The sequence below is a fragment of the Aquarana catesbeiana genome, linkage group LG04 (assembly GCF_042186555.1).
Source record: "Aquarana catesbeiana isolate 2022-GZ linkage group LG04, ASM4218655v1, whole genome shotgun sequence".
In the NCBI taxonomy this organism is placed as follows: domain Eukaryota; kingdom Metazoa; phylum Chordata; class Amphibia; order Anura; family Ranidae; genus Aquarana; species Aquarana catesbeiana.
The window spans coordinates 510,296,417-510,315,230 of NC_133327.1; the positions used below are offsets into that span (position 1 = coordinate 510,296,417).

The 18,814-nt window shown below is 43.0% G+C and overlaps 1 protein-coding gene across 1 annotated transcript in view; it reads right to left on the reverse strand.

Moving 5' to 3' along the window:
• Positions 1–1,681: 1,681 nt before the first annotated feature.
• TTC27 (tetratricopeptide repeat domain 27) overlaps positions 1,682–18,814 on the reverse strand; it is a 795,933-nt gene continuing 778,800 nt past the window's right edge. The window contains exon 21 of the mRNA XM_073627729.1: positions 1,682–1,864. Within this exon, the coding sequence (XP_073483830.1) occupies positions 1,742–1,864 (123 nt within the window). The 3' untranslated portion in view covers positions 1,682–1,741. The remainder of the gene's footprint in view (positions 1,865–18,814) is intronic.

Consider the following 18,814-nt stretch of genomic DNA (forward strand, 5'->3'; position numbering starts at 1 on the left):
CCTCTTGACAATACCCCACAAATTCTCTATGGGGTTTAGGTCAAGCAAGTTTGCTGGCCAATCAAGCACAGTGATACCATGATTATTAAACCAGGTATTGGTACTTTTAGCAGTGTGGGCAGGTGCCAAGTCCTGCTAGAAAATGAAATCAGCATCTCCATAAAGCTGGTCAGCAGAGGCAGCATAAAGCGCTCTAGAATTTCCTGGTAGAGAGCTGCACTGACTTTGGACTTGATAAAACACAGTGGACCACCACCAGCAGATAACATGGCTCCCCAAATCATCACTGACTGTGGAAACTTCACACTGGACCTCATGTAATTTGGATTCTGTGCCTCTCCAGACTCTGGGACCTTGATTGCAAAATTTACTTTCATCCAAAAAGAAGACTTTGGACCACTGAGCAACAGTCCAGTCCTTTTCTACTTAGCTCAAGTAAGGTGCTTCTGACGTTGTCTCTGGTTCAGCACTGACAGCCATAGCCCACTCCTTGTGAATCTCACCCAAATTCCTGAATGGTCTTTGCTTCACAATCCTCTCAATGCTGCAGTTATCCCTGTTGCTTGTGCATTTATTTCCTATCACAATTTTTCCTTCCACTCAACCTAACATTAATATGCTTGGATACAGCACTCTGTGAACAGCCAGTTTTTTTAGTAATGACCTTTTGTGACTTACCCTGTCAAGCCAGCAGTGTTCCCCATGATTGCGTAACCTACAGAAACCAGGCTGCGAGACCATTTAAAGGCTCAGGAAACCTTTAAAGTTCAACAGCAGATCACTTCTTGTAATAATCTATGTCTGTCTGCAATCAGCAGTTATCTGGGAGATGCTGGACAAAGCTGTAAGAGCTCTGTCCCAGCCTCTATAATGATAGGAAGTACTGTGATGTCACTGCACTCTGGCTGTAAACACAACACAGAAGTTTGTGTTTTTCAATGGTGTCTATAGGGAGCAGTCCGTAGAAGAAGCAATAAGCCCTTGACCCCTGCTGCTGCTGACAGCCAACAGTTCCAGCAGTAATGCTGTCAGGGGCCCGCTGGAGCCTCTGAGGCAGACTGGCATTTAAAAATGGCACTGAGGATTAAAACTGTGACTGGAAAGTGATTCTATGCATATACTGACAAAAATTACTATAGTGTTTTAACCTGTGCGGCTGGTGCAGATGCATTAAGGCCAGGAATGGAATTCAATAGTTCTCTGAACCCTATACATGAATTGCTGTGAAATTTGCTTATGCTACATAAACAATATATATTTGGGATTAACTTTTGAGATGATACTTTCGAAGATGTGGTTGATAATATATGGGAAAAAAATATACCACTTTCAGAATTCAATGTTCATGTATTAGTATGCATTAACTGACTGACCCATGATATCAGTAGTTTGACAAAAACAGTATAATAACTCATTGCAATCATGCAGTCTCATGATTAATAGTGGAAAACTGCACAGATCTCTGTTTTGTGACTTTTCCAGCCATCAGCAGTTTTATTCTGTGGACCTTAGCCAATTAGTTGATGCACTCATGTAAAACTAATCCCAAAGAAGTGCCGTGTAAATAATAAAACTGTAGTCATTCCAGGGTTTCCAAAACCATTACGTATAGGCCAAACCCATGATTTTTAAGGAGATTATGGGTCTGTAGCTAAGAAGAGTGGTAATCACAACACGCCAATGTTTTTAAGAAACAAAACATTTATTGTACAGTAGATTTTGTTACACAGTGAATTCCCATTCAGTATTGATTACGCAGGTGATTACTGATTTCTTGAATTTCAGTAATAAGATTGTCCATTGTTCGAACTTCCTCAGCTAATTCAGTTGACAGTTCTCTACTTGCCACATCTGTAAAGATTTGCTGTAAAAAAATAAAAAAAAATAAACATATTTTACAAAGAAAACTTTAAGAATATATGTGAATATACATAATAGCATTCAAAAAGTCCAGAATAACCCAGAAATGTGCATGTTTTTTGATAGCAACTTATAATTTTATTCACCAAAGTAGCAATAAATGTATCAGGAAATAGAGCCAATACATTAACTATGTCACAGCATTCTTCACAATCTATTCATCAAACTTTAGGTTCATCAAAGAATCCTTTGTACAAGTAAAAGGTGCAAAACTAAAACAATTGTCATCCCTCAAATACTGTATCAATGTGCTTGGTGAGCATAGTAATATATGCATGCAATAAAGGTCCTTCTTCAGTCCACAATCTGTGTGACTGTGCGGAAGAAAGTCCATGGAATAATGATAAAAATGGGAGGAGGAAAGGGGGGGGGGAGAGAAAGGGAGATGATCCACGCTCACGGCAGCCGTCCAGGGGGAACAGAGGCGCCTCTGGGTGCAGATTTTTTAGTTTTAATGTACGAGTAAAAAATGGCAACTCATATTTTAGGAGTAAAAACAAGCATAAAAGGGGATTACTTTTATGCTTGTTTTTACTCCTAAAATGTGAGTTGCCATTTTTTACTCATTGTACATTAAAACTGTAAAAATTCTGCACTCAGAGGCGCCTCCTCTCCCCTTCTTGTCATCAAAGAATCCTCCATTTGCAGAAATTACAGCTTTGTAGACCTTTGACATATTAGCTTTCAGTTTCTTAAGAAATTTAGAAAATGTTAACCCACATGTTAAGTAGCTCTTAAGGACATAATTTTTTGACATTAAAGTGAAGCTCTTCCAACAAGAGCTTGATAAGATTGGGAGCCAGTGATTGTGCCAGTTAGTCGATCAAAGACTGTATCCTGGATTCAACACCAAATAGCTTCTGCATAGCTTAGCAGTATGCTTTGTATCTTTATCCTGTTGCTGGATGAAGTGTGCTGACCACATGGCATGACATTGTTGAATGAAGTGATAATCATTCTGGTTCATTATTCTTGCACCTCTTGCAAATCTCCCATCATACTGTACCAGCAACCAGTGACAGCTGGTGCTCTATATTTGCGGGGGCGTCAAACAAACCTGCCCCCTCAGTCGCACACCCCCCCCAGGAACAGGCCAGCCTCGGCACACACTGCTCCCCACTCTCCGCACCCGCTCATCTTCCCATCAGCAATCAGGGCAATCTCTGCATCCGTCCACACTGTCTCTTCCCCCCCAGGTAGCTCTCGTTACAGAGATGACATATCTTTAGACATGCAACTAATTCTCAGGATGCGGCCCCTCTTCCCACACACAGGTCATTGTTTTAATTAAAGGGGTTGCTCGGGATTCGGGCAGCTGCAATCTCCTCCTCGGCGGTGGGAGTGCAGCTTCCTCTGACGGAGAGCTGCGACCAATACACGCTCCTGGGCCGGGTTTCTGACTAGGAGGAAACGCTTGTTGGTGCTATGGGCTCTGCTAGGAGGATGGTGCCCAGTGTGAGCTCTATGGAGCTGGGAAGGCGGCGATTAGTCTTAGGAGACCGATGCTGCTCCTCACCCCAGCTTGCCAAGGGCCCATTGCTTCTCCCCTTGGCTGAACTGGAAGTGGGTTCTGAGACACAATTAGCCGGGAGTCTTAAGACATCCTAGCCAATCGGGTCTCAGGACCCGCTTCCTGATTTGCCAGGAGGAGAAGCAGGAAGACATTAGCAAAGTATTAATTTGCTTACGTCACACAACTGGGTGGGCTCAGTGCTCTGTTCCCTGAGCCCACCCTTTTTTGAAGCCAATTAGAGCCTCAGGCTCTAATCATGTGCTTAAAAAAAAACACCATTGAAATCCATGCATTCGGCGCCCTGCAAGTAAATTAGGGAAGGGGCGTATGGATTAAGGGGGCGGCCCCTAATGGAGCAGCCGCCACTGACAGCATCAAAGCGATCTCATAAATGTCATTACATTTTCTCTGCCATGCTTGACAGAGGGGATAACGCACTCCCCCATCATTTAATTTGCTGTATGTCTCACATATACTGTCACATACACAGTTTTCTTTAATCCAAACACCTCAAACCCAAACTCATCCATCTATAAGGCAATCTTCACACTGCTGCACTGCGGTTTGGCAGGTGTACCAGCAGTTTTCGTGCATTTAACCCAAGGTTTTCCATAGACTTTTTATTAGATCACATTTTTTGGTGCTTTTCTGAAAGCACCAAAAGTCAAACATGCGGCATTCTTGGTACGCTTTCAGATCTAAGAGAGTCTATGGGTTAACTGCACAAAAACCACAGCAGTGTGAAACCGGCCTGATACTCTTTTGCAGTTATTCACCGTGAAATGTCTTTCGTCCAGCCTAATCTTTTTCTTTTTATTAGTCAGTTTTTAATCCTTTTTTTTAAAATTCTGCCTCTAAGGCACTATATGTAAAACTATATTTGTTGAGAAAAAAAATATCCAGGTAAACTACATACAATGTGAAGAATTAAGCAAACTTCCAAAGAAAGTGGGAGCACTGAATGGAACTGTCTGTCTGCTATAATCACATGGTCAGTTCAAGCATTGTATCATTACATAAATGTCTTTTAACATCACAGGTACAGCAAGTAATCTTCCCCCTTTCCCTTCCCAGCTTCTTCTCCACCCAAACATCAGTCCCAGTTCAAACAATAAAGAAGTGATTTAACAAAAGTTTTCTTAGGCCCTCATCTGTTTCCTTCATGGCAGCTGAACAGTCCATAGGTGGGACAAAAAAAGCGGAGGTCACAAAGAGAAACCCAGTAGCAGTAGGCAGGAGAAGTGCAAAGCACCATCTTAACCACTTGCTTACTGGGCATTTAAAACCCCCCTCCTGCCCAGACCAATTTTTAGCTTTCAGCGCTGTCACACTTTGAATGACAATTGCGTGGTCATGCTACACTGTACTCAAATGAAATTTTTATCATTTTTTTCACACAAATGGAGGTTTCTATTGGTGGTATTTAATCACCACTTGGGTTTTTATTTTTTGCTAAACAAACAAAAAAAGACAGAAATTTTTGAAAAAAACAAAACAAAACATGTTTCACAGTTTGTTATAAAATTTTGCAAATGGGTAATTTTTCTCCTTCATTGGTATTCGCTGATGAGGCTGCACTGATAGGCACAGATAAGACGACACTGATAGGCACAGATAAGGTGACACTGATGGGCACTGATAAGATGGCACTGATGCGCCCTGATGGGTGGCACTGATGGGTACTGATAGATGTCACTGATGGGCAATGGTAGGTGGCACTGATGGGCACTGGTAGGTGACACTGATGGGCATTGGTAGGTGGTATTGATAGGCAGCACTGATGATGAGGCACTGATTGGTGACATTTATAGGTGGCACTGTGGGCAATGATAGGTGACACTGTGGGCACTGATGGGTGGCGCTGGTGGGCACTGGTAGGCGGCATTGTTGTGCACTGGTAGGTGCATAGGTGGGCACAGAAGCCTCTGCAGAGGCTCGCCACTATCAAGACTCATGTCCCTCTTACAGCCGCAGGTGACCGGCTTTTTTTTTTCTCCTCACGCCAAGAAAAAATAGATGATTACCGGCTCTGTTTACATCACATGATCAGCTGTCATTGGCTGACAGCTGATCAGGTGGTAAGGGGTCGGGGATCGACCCCTTACTCCGATCTGTGATCAGCCAAGTCTCAGATGCGCTGATCACTAAGCGCGCCGCGCGCGCCCTGCAGGGGGCGTGCAGGCCGCTCGAGCACAGGAGGACATCCATGGACGCCCTCCCGGCAAAGTAGGTCCACGATGTAGCCGTCTTTTGGCTATAGCGCAGACGGGAAGAGGTTAGGAGGGGAAGGCAACCAAGAAACATACTACATAACCAGATGACAATGTATACATTTATTAGGTTGAAAGGCAAAAGGACACTAACCCGCCCCAGACACTTAGTATACCACCTTCAATAAAACAACAAAGAGAATTAAAGATTCATAAGATATGTAGCCAGGTGCTGGGCTACAGCTATATGGAAAAAGAAACATTGCCTTTTACTATTCTCCTCCTCTACTGAGGTATTGATGTTATGCTGAACTATTCTTCTCTGGCCAGCAGGGGGAGAGCTAAAACCAAGCAAGCCCATAGACTTCTATGCAGTGCGCTGAGAATCCTGAGAGCTGTAGTTTGGGATGGCAGTCATATATTGGGACCCATAGACTATTTGGACTACAAATATGGCAGGGATCCGTGTGACCATAAATATGTGGACTGTCACAGAAGATCCAAGCACAGGTTCAGTATAAATAATAGAATTCATTAAAAGGTAAGTGAATATACAAAGTAAACGCACCTCCAATATGGCAAACAGTGTACAAGCCAGCAACCAAACCCACAGTGACACACAACAAATGACTACCAAAAACAGATGTGTGTGTGTGTGTGTATATATATACACACACACACACACACACACACTATACACACAGTGGGGAAAGAAAGTATTCAGACCCCCTTAAATTTTTCACTCTTTGTTATATTGCAGTCATTTGCTAAAATCATTTAAGTTATTTTTTTTCCTCATTAATGTACATACAGCACCCCATATTGACAGAAAAACACAGAATTGTTGACATTTTTGCAGATTTATTAAAAAAGAAAAACTGAAATATCACATGGTCCGAAGTATTCAGACCCTTTGCTCAGTATTTAGTAGAAGCACCCTTTTGATCTAATACAGCCATGAGTCTTTTTGGGAAGGATGCAACAAGTTTTTCACACTTGGATTTGGGGATCCTCTGCCATTCCTCCTTGCAGATCCTCTCCAGTTCTGTCAGGTTGGATGGTAAATGTTGGTGGACAGCCATTTTTAGGTCTCTCCAGAGATGCTCAATTGGGTTCAAGTCAGGGCTCTGGCTGGGCCATTCAAGAACAGTCACGGAGTTGTTGTGAAGCCACTCCTTCGTTATTTTAGCTGTGTGCTTAGGGTCATTGTCTTGTTGGAAGGTAAACCTCCAGCCCAGTCTGAGGTCCTGAGCACTCTAGAGAAGGTTTTCGTCCAGGATATCCCTGTACTTGGCCGCATTCATCTTTCCCTCGATCTCAACCAGTCGTCCTGTCCCTGCAGCTGAAAAACACCCCCACAGCATGATGCTGCCACCACCATGCTTCACTGTTGGGACTGTATTGGACAGGTGAGTGCCTGGTTTTCTCCACACATACCGCTTAGAATTAAGGCCAAAAAGTTCTATCTTGGTCTCATCAGACCAAAGAATCTTATTTCTCACCATCTTGGAGTCCTTCAGGTGTTTTTTTAGCAAACTCCATGCGGGCTTTCATGTGTCTTGCACTGAGGAGAGGCTTCCATCAGGTCACTTTGCCATAAAGCCCCGACTGGTGGAGGGCTGCAGCGATGGTTGACTTTCTACAACTTTCTCCCATCTCCCGACTGCATCTCTGGAGCTCAGCCACAGGGATCTTTGGGTTCTTCTTTACCTCTCTTAACCAAGGCTCTTCTCCCCCAATAGCTCAGTTTGGCCGTATGGCCAGCTCTAGGAAGGGTTCTGGTCGTCCCAAACATCTTCCATTTAAGGAATATGGAGGCCACTGTGCTCTTAGGAACCTTAAGTGCAGCAGAATTTTTTTGTAACCTTGGCCAGATCTGTGCCTTGCCACAATTCTGTCTCTGAGCTCTTCAGACAGTTCCTTTGACCTCATGATTCTCATTTGCTCTGACATGCACTGTGAGCTGTAAGGTCTTATATAGACAGGTGTGTGGCTTTCCTAATCAAGTCAAATCAGTATAATCAAACACAGCTGCACTCAAATGAAGGTGTAGAACCATCTCAAGGGTGATCAGAAGAAATGGACAGCACCTGAGTTAAATATTTGAGTGTCACAGCAAAGGGTCTGAATACTTAGGACCATGTGATATTTCAGTTTTTCTTTTTTAATAAATCTGCAAACATGTAAACAATTCTGTGTTTTTCTGTCAATATAGGCTGCTGTGTGTACATTAATGAGGAAAAAAATTAACTTAAATGTTTTTAGCAAATGGCTGCAATATAACAAAGAGTGAAAAATTTAAGGGGGTCTGAAAACTTTCTGTCCCCACTGTACATGGGAAATCAAGCAGATATGGTTGGGAGGAAGACTGGACAGGGAGAGTTAATAGGAGACAAAGAGAGCAGGCGGGAAGGGATCCGGCTGCAGGGCAGGGGTTCAGAAACGGATGCAGAGTACAGGATACAGGCTACAGTAACACAGGATTCAGGAACACAGGTCTGGGCACATGGACAAAATACCAAGGTGAGGTGTGCTAGTAATCACCAGATTTAAATGTGCTTCCTGCAATCAGTAGGTGAAATCTTTTTCAGACAAAATCCCAATGGACACTGTGACGTAGAAGGATTGGAGAGAGGATTTTTTGTTAAACTTCCTGGACTGAGGGGACCCTCTTCTTCAGCAGGCATCCATAGCAAGATCCTGGGAACTGGTGAGAAGGCTATCTGCCCATTATTGACACTGCTAGCAGAGACTGAGGCGCCGAGAGCAGGACACCAAGTTTACCCTATCCATACTGTGATAGAGATGTTCTGGACAGAGATATACAGTTTGGAAAACCTCTTTGGAAAAAAAAAATCAATTAGAGGGCAAATTTTATACAATTTATCAAAGTCAGGATGATTTGGAGGGGGGTCACTGTGAGTTATCACTGAAATGCAGGAAGCGCATTATCATGTCCTAGCAGGACCTGGACATGACAGCTGAAAAAATTGTCATGTGGTGGATGTAACCACTATATATTAAAGTATGAATGTTATACAAATTACACCCATATTTGCAAAAGTAACATTTTGCCATAATTTGTGAAACTAGAAAACTTTGGTTTCTGAAAGTCCTGAGGTATTGCACATACTCACTATCCATACCGTGAATCTAAGTGGAAGAAAGGGTTGGACAAACTAACAGACGATAAGTGGACACACTTCTATTAGAATCCCTGCTAGCTGTGTCCTTATAACTGTTTGAAAAACTAACTAAGCTCTTTATACAGCACAGAACATACTGCACCCCACAACATGGGTGCCTCTATAGTCATAATATAATGATCAAAACAGATCCCAGGGGACCTCATTCACATGTTGGGGAGATGCCCAAAAGTTTCTGAACTATTAGAATGCTGTATTAGGTACTATCAATAGTGATATCCATACTGACTTTGTAATTGATCCTAGACCAAAACAGAGAGGCTGTCCCTTTTCATTTGGAAAACTGTTGGGCAACTGTCTTGGCACCCCTAGCCTGGTCTCCTATGTCAATGATAACTCACAGATTGGTCTCTCGGTAATAAACTGCCGTCTTTATGCCTCCCCTTAACCATACATTATCCTGGTAAATTACCTATTGTATAGGTAGCGCTACACCATAGGAGCCGCTGCATATGATGAGCCCTCTGTTCTTTGCCTTGACCTTCTCAAGACATTAACTCATTACAATAGTAATAACACACTTTAACAAACAGCGTGGTTAACAGTAAGGACTAGGCATAAGATTACATTTGGCGTCCAGATCAACATATACAGTAGCATGGCCACCTCAAGTGCAGCACTGAGCAGTAGTAAAGTTTAATCTAGGGTTGGTATAGGTGCAGTCTACGTTTGGAATAAGAGCGGTATAGAACACAGTATGGATAGGGTAAACTTGGTGTCCTGCTCTCAGTGGCTCAGTCTCTGCTAGCAGTGTCAATAATGGGAAGACAGCCTTCTCCCCAGTTCCCAGGATCTTGCTATGGATGCTTGCTGAAGAAGAGGGCCCCCTCAGTCCAGGAAGTTTAACAAAAATCCTCTCTCCAATCCTTCTACTTCACAGTGTCCATTGCGATTTTGTCTGGAAAAGATTTCACCTACTGATTGCAGGAAGCACATTTAAACCTGCTGATTACTAGCACACCTCACCTTGGTATTTTGTCCATGTGCCCAGACCTGTGTTCCTGAATCCTGTGTTCCTGTAGCCTGTATCCTGTACTCTGCATCCGTTCCTGGACCCGTGCCCTGCAGCCGGATACCTTCCTGCCTGCTCTCTCTATCTCCTATTACCCTCTTCCCTGTCCAGTCTTCCTCCCAACCCTATCTGCTTGATCTCCTGTGTATGACCCTGGCTTGTTACGATCCCTGTCATGTCACTAGGCAGAATGGGGAAATGCCTTGTTTACATAGGCATCTCCCCATTCTGCGGCTCCGTGATACGAACGCAGGACACCGTCGGACATCGAGTCTATGGGACCTGGGGGCACGGTCACGCTGTATGCGGCTAACCCTGCCAATTAAAGGGGACATACAGGTACGCCCATTTGCCCACCGCTGCCATTGTGCCAACGTATATGCGCGTGCAGCGGTCGGCAAGTGGTTAATAAATAAATCTAACTCAAAAGATATAGAGACCTGCCAATGGTAAAAGCTACAGACATCAGATGGAGACCAGGCAGAGCTGTCACGGCAGTGGCCTACCAAAGACAGGACACAGTTTATAAGCTGCTGTTTTCCGGTAGTCCTGTAAAATGCAGAACGTGTGTCACCCAGATTATCATTCTACACAGCCAAAGGGTGTAGGATGAAACTGAAATAAAAACCAGGGTGGTTATCTTCAAATATCAATTCAATATTTTTTTAGTAACTAACTCCAACTCAGAAACCCGGATCTGTATATTTGTTCTCAGCAAACATAACCACGTAATTAACATTTTCCAAAGGAGATATGAGCAGTGGTACCCCCCGCCCTCTTTTTTTTTCTTTTTTTAAATACAGGCTTCCTTTCTTAGCATATTCTCACCAAACTTAATGTAAACTCCAGGTCAAGCACCTTGCACTGTCACGAGGATTCAGATGCACTGCATTTTTGTAGGATACTATTTAATCAACTGCATGGCAAAACATATGGAAGTGCACACAATTTAGAATATGTATTTCAACCTAATATACTGTACATTCACTGTTCTGAAATGTATAATCTAGTTTTTAAACAGTTAAAGAATTTTTATTCAAATTCTCTACTTTTTCTTATTACCAAAGAGTGTTGCATCTGTCAAATCTCCATATACATAATCATTTACAGGGGATATGTATCATGATAAAGATGAAAGTGCTCACAGTAGTTTTATTTTAGCTGACGACAAACTCATTCAGGAAGGAACGTCTGGTTCTTCGAAGCCTGACTGCTGGGGATGTTTTCCCTTCCTTTTCCTGAACAGAACAACAAGGACAGCTCAAAAGCTTTAAGATAAACTGGCCTTGATAATATACTACTTATGTCACACCCTCTGATCTTGTAAATTACCGTTACCACAATAGGGTACAAACACGAGGGTGGGAACATCAGTGAAAATAACTCATGACCTAATGAGCTTTTGCAAATCTCAGTGATTGCACTATGAGAAAATATCTTGGTACTGTGCTGTGTCCCTCTGTCCCCTTCAGCAACTAATGTAGTAAGTGACACAGAGGGGCAAATGCAGGTATTTTGTCAGACTCAGTCAATTGATTTAGTACATTTTATGTTATAAATTATTTACTAATCTTACCAACCCCCAAAACATAATATGAATCAATATTACAAAAAAAATAGGATTTTTATAACAGCTTACCTGTAAAATCCTTTTCTTGGAGTACATCACGGGACACAGAGCCACAGTAATTACTGTATGAGTATATAGGCACCTTTAGGTGATGGACACACCCTAGACAGGAAGTGTAACTCCCTATATAACCCCTCCCCTTACCGGGAGTACCTCAGTTTTGTAGCAAAGCAATACATGTGTAACCAGAAAGAGGGGAGGAACCTGTGTCCCATGATGTACTCCAAGAAAAGGATTTTAAGGTAAGCTGTTATAAAAATCCTATTTTCTTTATCGTACATCACGGGACACAGAGCCACAGTAATTACTGTATGGGATGTCCCAGAGCAATGCTATCTGAGGGGAGGCAGACACAAACAAAAGTAGGGTGCAATCAGACCTGAGGACCTATATTGCTGCCTGCAGCACACTGCGCCCGAAGGCGATATCCTCATGCCTTCTTACATCCACCTGATAGAATCTGGTAAATGTATGGACTGAAGACCAAGTTGCGGTCTTGCAGATTTGAGCCATGGAGGCTTGGTGATGCACTGCCCACGAAGCACTAACAGCCCTGGTGGAGTGCTCTTTGATTTGGAAAGATGGAACTTTCCTCTTCAAACCATAAGCTTGAATAATTATTTGCCGAATCCACTTAGCAATAGTAGATTTCAATGCTGCCTGTCCTTTTCTAGGACCTTCAGGCAACACAAACAAGACATCAGTTTTCTGAATCTGAGCAGTCGCCTCCAAATAGATTTTGACTGCTCTCACTACATCCAGAGAATGTAGTGACTTTTCTTTCGTAGGACAGGGTTCTGGAAAAAATGAAGGTAGAACAATATCCTGGTTTAGATAAAAACCTGAAACCACCTTCGGCAGAAAGCTAGGATAAGGACGCTATACTACTCTATCCTTGTGAATAATTAAATATGGCTCTTTACAAGAAAGAGCAGCCAATTCTGATACCCTTCTTTCAGAAGATATGGCTACCAGAAAAAATAGCTTCCTTGTCAAAAGAACCAAGGGAATATGTTATATCGGCTCAAAAGGCTGTTTCTGTAATGCCGACAGAACTAAATTCAAGTCCCAAGGGTTCAGGGGTGACCTAAACGGTGGATTAAGCCGCGTTACCCCCTGTATAAAGCTACGGACCAAAGAATGCGAAGCAAGTGGTTGTTGAAACAATACCTAAAAGGCCGAGACCTGGCCTTTGATAGTACTCAAGGCCAGCTTCATCTCTAACCCCATTTGCAGAAAGGCAAGGATTCTACCTATAACATACTTTCTGGGATGCCAACCCCTGGCACACCAGGAAAACATATGCCTTCCAGACTCTATAATAAATGACTCTGGAAGCTGGCTTCCTTGCATTAATTAAGGTAGATATCACTGAGCCTGAAAGCCCACGATTCTTCAGAATGTGGGTTTCAATAGCCAAACAGTTAAATTTAGCATTTGTAAGGTAGGATGGAATACTGGTCCCTGCGAAAGCAGGTCTGGATGTGGTGGTAGGGTCCATGGGTCCCCTACCGCAATCTTTACGATCTCTGCATACCAAAATCTTCTGGGCCACGTTGGCGCCACAAGCACCACCAAATTCCTTTACTGCTTGATCCTGCAAAGAAGCCGTGGAAGCAGCAGAATAGGAGGGAATGCATAAATCAGTGAGAACTGATCTCCCGGGGTAACCAACGCACTGTTCCGCATGCGAGTGGATCCCTTGTTCTTGACACAAAGTTGTCAACTTTGCTGTTGAACCTGCACGCAAACAGATCTACATCTGGGATCCCCCATCTTTGGCATATAGCCAGGAAGATGTCAGGGTGAAGGGACCATGCCCCCGGTAACAACTGCTGGCCACTAAAGTAGTCTGCCTGCCAATTCTCTATCCCTGGAATGAAGATTGCCGTTATGCACGGCACATGCTTTTCTGCCCAGGCTAGGATATGGTTTACCTCCCCCTGGGCTGCATGACTTCTGGTGCCCCCTTGGTGATTGATATAAGCCACTGCTGTGGCATTGTCAGACTGAATTCTGACAAGACAATTCCGCAACCTGAATGTTCAGGCCCTTAGGACTAGGTGCGTTGCCCGAATCTCTAGAATGTTGATGGGCAAGGTCCTTTCGGTCCTGGACCATTTTCCTTGGACAGTCGCTTCTTCCAGGACTGCTCCCCAACCTGACAGGCTGGCATCTCTTGTTACCACCTTCCAGGTAACTGGTAACCCCGCTGCAGATTCTTGGATATCCTCCACCAACTGAGGCTCTGGCGCACCTTTGGCAACAGACGCATTGGAAAATCTAGCGCTTGGACCTTGTTGTTCCAAGCAGATAGGATACGGTTTTGCAGCAGTCTTGAATGAAACTGAACCACTTCGAATGAAGCCAACACCTTTCCCAACAACCTCATGCAAAGGCGAATAGAAGGACCCTTCTTTGCCCTGACCACCTGAACCAGCTCCTTTATGGCACTGATCTTTGCCTGGGGTATAAACACCCTCTTCTGGGCTGTATCTATGACCAGACCCAAGTACTCTAGTCTTCTTAATGGTTTTAAAGAAGATTTCTCTAGGTTGAGGACCCAACTTAGGTATCCTAGGTAATTGACTGTGGTGACCATGCTTTGGTCTAAGCGGACTCCAATCCAATCATGGCTGAGGAGAAAACCTCCTCAGCAATATAGACAGGGACTGAAATGTTGGAAGCAGTTTCAACCCCTGACGAACCCGAAGGCTCACTCTGACCAGCCTCCCTAGGCCTTTTGGGGGAGGGGTGTTGCAGAGGGAGGGTCCTCAGAGCCTGAGGGAGATCCCTTTGAGCCCTTGTTTTTTGGGGTATTTGTACTTCCCCTTTTGACCATAGTGCTAAGCACAAATGCAGAGGTACTGCCAAAAATGCAACCACTGCTGAGCAAATAGTCCAGACACTGCCGCTCCTATTAATGCTCAGCCTGATGCTAAGTAAACGTGCCCTGGGAATGCCTGTGTCACCAACACTCACATGCCCCCGTCTGCTCTGTGTCCCTCCGTCAGCTGAATGCACCTGCAAAAGGTGCACTTATTGCCTACACAGCCCCGCATTGTGGATGTTGAGGCAGGTCAACGCGCGCTAAGCCCCGCCCCTTCCTCCGACGTCCCACTGCGCCCCCCATTCTTTTTAAAAAAGATTGTCTTCCCGCGCGAGCGGGCCTCTGATCCGACCGGATCAGCATGTGGGGGGAGGGTGGGGCGGAGGAGAGACGATGGGAGGAGAACCGACGTGCTATGGCGGTGGCAGTCGGAGCGGCGCGGCATACCCCCCACTGTTCCGTACTCCCTCTGCCTCCTGGAGAGAGAAGAGAAACGTCTGTCCAGGTGGGGGATGTTTAAAAAGAAAACTCCCCTTCCAACATCTTATCTGAGGCTTGGGACTGGAGGAAGCGTGCAGCTTGTACTGACACAGAGCGAGACTGACAAGCATGGAACAGGTATGTGATCTTGACAGCCCCCGGTGGCGACTTTAGGCATGACAACATTCACGGAGAAAACCCATAAGAATTTAAAAATTCCTTAGGAATCTCCACTTACCTTATCCCACTGCAGGGATTCTGTGGTAAAACCAACAGACCCAATCTTCACCCCTCACCTCACGGCGGGCTCCGTTAAAAAACATTCAAGCACCGGGGCCCCTTTTTATTGGGGGTTCCACACCCTTGGACCCATATAGCACCCCGCCAGGAAATATGGCTGAAAAAAACAAAGCACTGGATCCCAGGGTCCAGCTATCTAAAAAGAAAAGCGTTGCAGGCAAAACCTATAAGTCATTAAACCCAAGTAAGTAAAATAAAGAAATGTCTATATGATGAAGTCCACATGAGGTGAAAGATTAACCAGCTCTTATGTACATATTAGAAATTCACCAACACAATGATTCCTAGTAATCCATGTGACTGCCACCGCCAAAGTACAGATGTAGGCTTACCAGCAATTTATGACCCTCTAATTCTAGAGAAGTCAAAATGAGCTTAGGTTTAATACATTTGGATCACGCTAGGCTCACATCTGACACCACATCCATCAATGGTCCAGCCAGTTAGGAGGAAAGATGACACTCCCATTTTCACTCTAATAGCCACTTGCAGTATATATACACCGATTCCCATAAGAAAACAATATGCTTGACATAGTTTAAAATCCTAAAATCAGATTTAATATATTTATATTGCACTTACATGTGGATAAAAGCATTTTCGTATTACAGAAATTAATTTGGCAGGCAAACAAAGCAAAACTTCTGCCACTTCCGGTAACACGATGACATAAGCTCGTAGCTCCACTCAACACATTTTGTCATAGATGACCTTTTGCAGGGCACTGTAGTGTCATCTGCCTGGACCATTGATGGATGAGGGTTCAGATGTGAGCCGAGAGTGATGGTGTGATCCAAATGTATTAAACCTAAGCTTCTTTTAACTTCTCTAGAATTAGAGGGTCATGATTTGCTGGTAAGCCTATATCTATACTTTGGAGGTGGTGGCAGTCACGTGGATCACAAGGAATCATTTACCTCACATGGACTTTATCTTATGGACATATCTTTATTTCACTTATTTGTGTTTATTGATTGATATTCTTTGTATTATTTATTCATATTGTGTTTCTGGGGGTAGGCAAGATTAGCAGAATAGGTTTATTTAATATTTGTGACACTGTGATAAATATCTCATAGTGCTGCTGCACCTTTGGATGTCTTTTCCAATTAATGTACACAAGCGTGGATATTTTTTCTTTTTTATATGTTTAGTAGTGGCACTACTCTTTGGCATCCACAATAAAACACAAACTATGACTCTGGGCAAAGAGTTGCACAGTGTGGAAAAAAAGTATTTCATTGCCTGCTGATTTTGTACGTTTGCCAACTGACAAAAAAATTATCAGTCTATAATTTTAACAGTAGGTTTATTTTAACAGTGAGAGACAGAACAAAAAAATCCAGAAAAACACATTTCAAAAAAGCTATAAATTGATTTGAATTTTAATTAGTGAAATAAATATTTGACCCCTTTGCAAAACATGGGACTTAGTGGCTAAACCCTTGTTGGCAATCACAGGTCAGACGTTTCTTGTAGTTGGCCACCATGTTTGCACACATCTCAGGAGGGATTTTGTCCCGCTTTTCTTAGCAGATCCTCTCCAAATCATTAAGGTTTCGAGGCTGACGTTTGGTAACTCGAACCTTCAGTTCACTCCACCTATTTTCTATTTGATTAAGATCTTGAGACTGGATAGGCCACTCAAGGGCCTTAATATGCTTCTTCTTGGGCCACTCTTTTGTTGTCTTGGCTTTGTGTTTTGGGTCATTGTCATGCTGGAATACCCATCCAAGACCCATTTTAAATGCCCTGGCTGAGGGAAGGAAGTTCTGAGTCAAGATTTGACGGTACATGGTCCTGTCCATCGTCCCATTGATGCGGTGAAGTTGTCCTGTCCTCTTAGCAGAAAAACATCTCCAAAGGATAATGTTTCCACCTCCATGTTTGACGATAGGGATAATGTTCTTGGGGTCATAGGCAGCATTCCTCCTCCTCCAAACACGGCAAGTTGAGCTGATGTCAAAAGAGGTCGATTTTGGTCTCATCTGACCACAACACTTTCACCCAGTTCTCATCTGAATCATTCAGATGTTCATTAGCAAACTTCAGATTGGGCTGTACATGTGCTTTCTTGAGAAGGGGGACCTTGCAGGCACTGCAGGATTTCAGTTGTTCACAGTGTAGTGTGTTAACAATTGTTTTCTTGATGACTATGGTCCCAGCTGCCTTGTGATCATTGACAAGATTCTCCTGTGTAGTTCTGGGCTGATTCCTCACCGTTCTCATGATCAATGAAACTCCACGAGGTGAGATCTTGCATGTAGCCCCAGGCCGAGGGAGATTGACAGTTATTTTGTGTTTTTTCCATTTGCAAAGAATCGCACCAACCGTTTTCAACCTCCCACTAAGCTGCTTGGTGATGGTTTTGTAGCCCATTCCGACCTTGTGTGGGTCTACAATCTTGTCCCTGAAATCCTTGGACAGCTCTTTGGTCTTGGCCATTGAGGAGAGATTGGAATCTGATTGATTGCTTCTGTGGATAGGTGTCTTTTATACAGGTAACAAGCAGAGATTAGGAGCACTCTCTTTAAGAGAGTGCTCCTAATCTCCGCTCATTATCTGTATAGAAGACACCTTAGAGTTATTACTATTTAACTACATTCTTAGAGCTAGAAATCTTCCTGATTGATAGGGGATCAAATACTTATTTCAGACAATAAAATGCAAATCAATTTATAACTTTTTTGAAATGCGTTTTTTTTGGATACTGTTGTTGTTATTCTGTCTCTCACTGTTAAAATAAACCTACCATTGAAATTATAGACTAATCATTTCTTTTTCAGTGGGCAAACGTACAAAATCAGCAGGGGAGCAAATACTTTTTTCCCTCGCTGTATATGTTGATTGTATAACTGTAAATATAGTATGAAATGGTGGCAAAACATGCCGGCTTAGTAAGTAGTTTTGCACTATTTTTTGGTGGTGTTTTATGATAGCCCTAATGATATATGGTACATGATATACCTAATATTATATTGTATTGTGTTTTCAGATGCGTCATGAATTTAGCCACACTTGTAACTCCTGTATTGTCAAAGTTTCCACTGCCCACATACTGCCATGATTGCAATTGTGTGTTGACTTGCACTGACACATTACTGATTTACTAAATCTGGTGCACACAGAATATGGTGCAGCTCTGCTTAACTGAACAGGCTGAAGTTAGAAGCTGGTTGGTTACTATGCACAGTTACTATGCACAGCTGCACCATATTCTACGTGAAACAGTTTTAGTAACTCTCCCCCATAGGCTCTTATATTACCACAGAGTGTTAATGAATGTCAGCATGTACCAGTAATGGCAACATCTCAGGGTAAGACATGTTTTTCTGTTTTTGCTAAATTCATTTTGTGAGATTTATGAAGGATCAGATCAGTATATTTTGCACATTTATATATATTTTTCACATGATACATTTTTTTAAAATTATAAGCTACTTTTAAAATGTAGTTTGATCAAAATAGCAAATGGTTGCTCACTTTTCCAGGATATGCATCACTGTGATCTGAAGCACTGATGCGTTGCGCTGAAGAACTAATTATATACAGAAGTAAACACTGCAGCGTACAGAAGAAATATGAATCCTTTTTAGAATACGCTTTGTTTAAATAAGATGTGAATTTACTGCAAAGAAATGTGCCTTTGTACACAGAGAATCTAGACCAACTTATGTGCCCAATTAACATTATATTCATCTAATTTATGTACA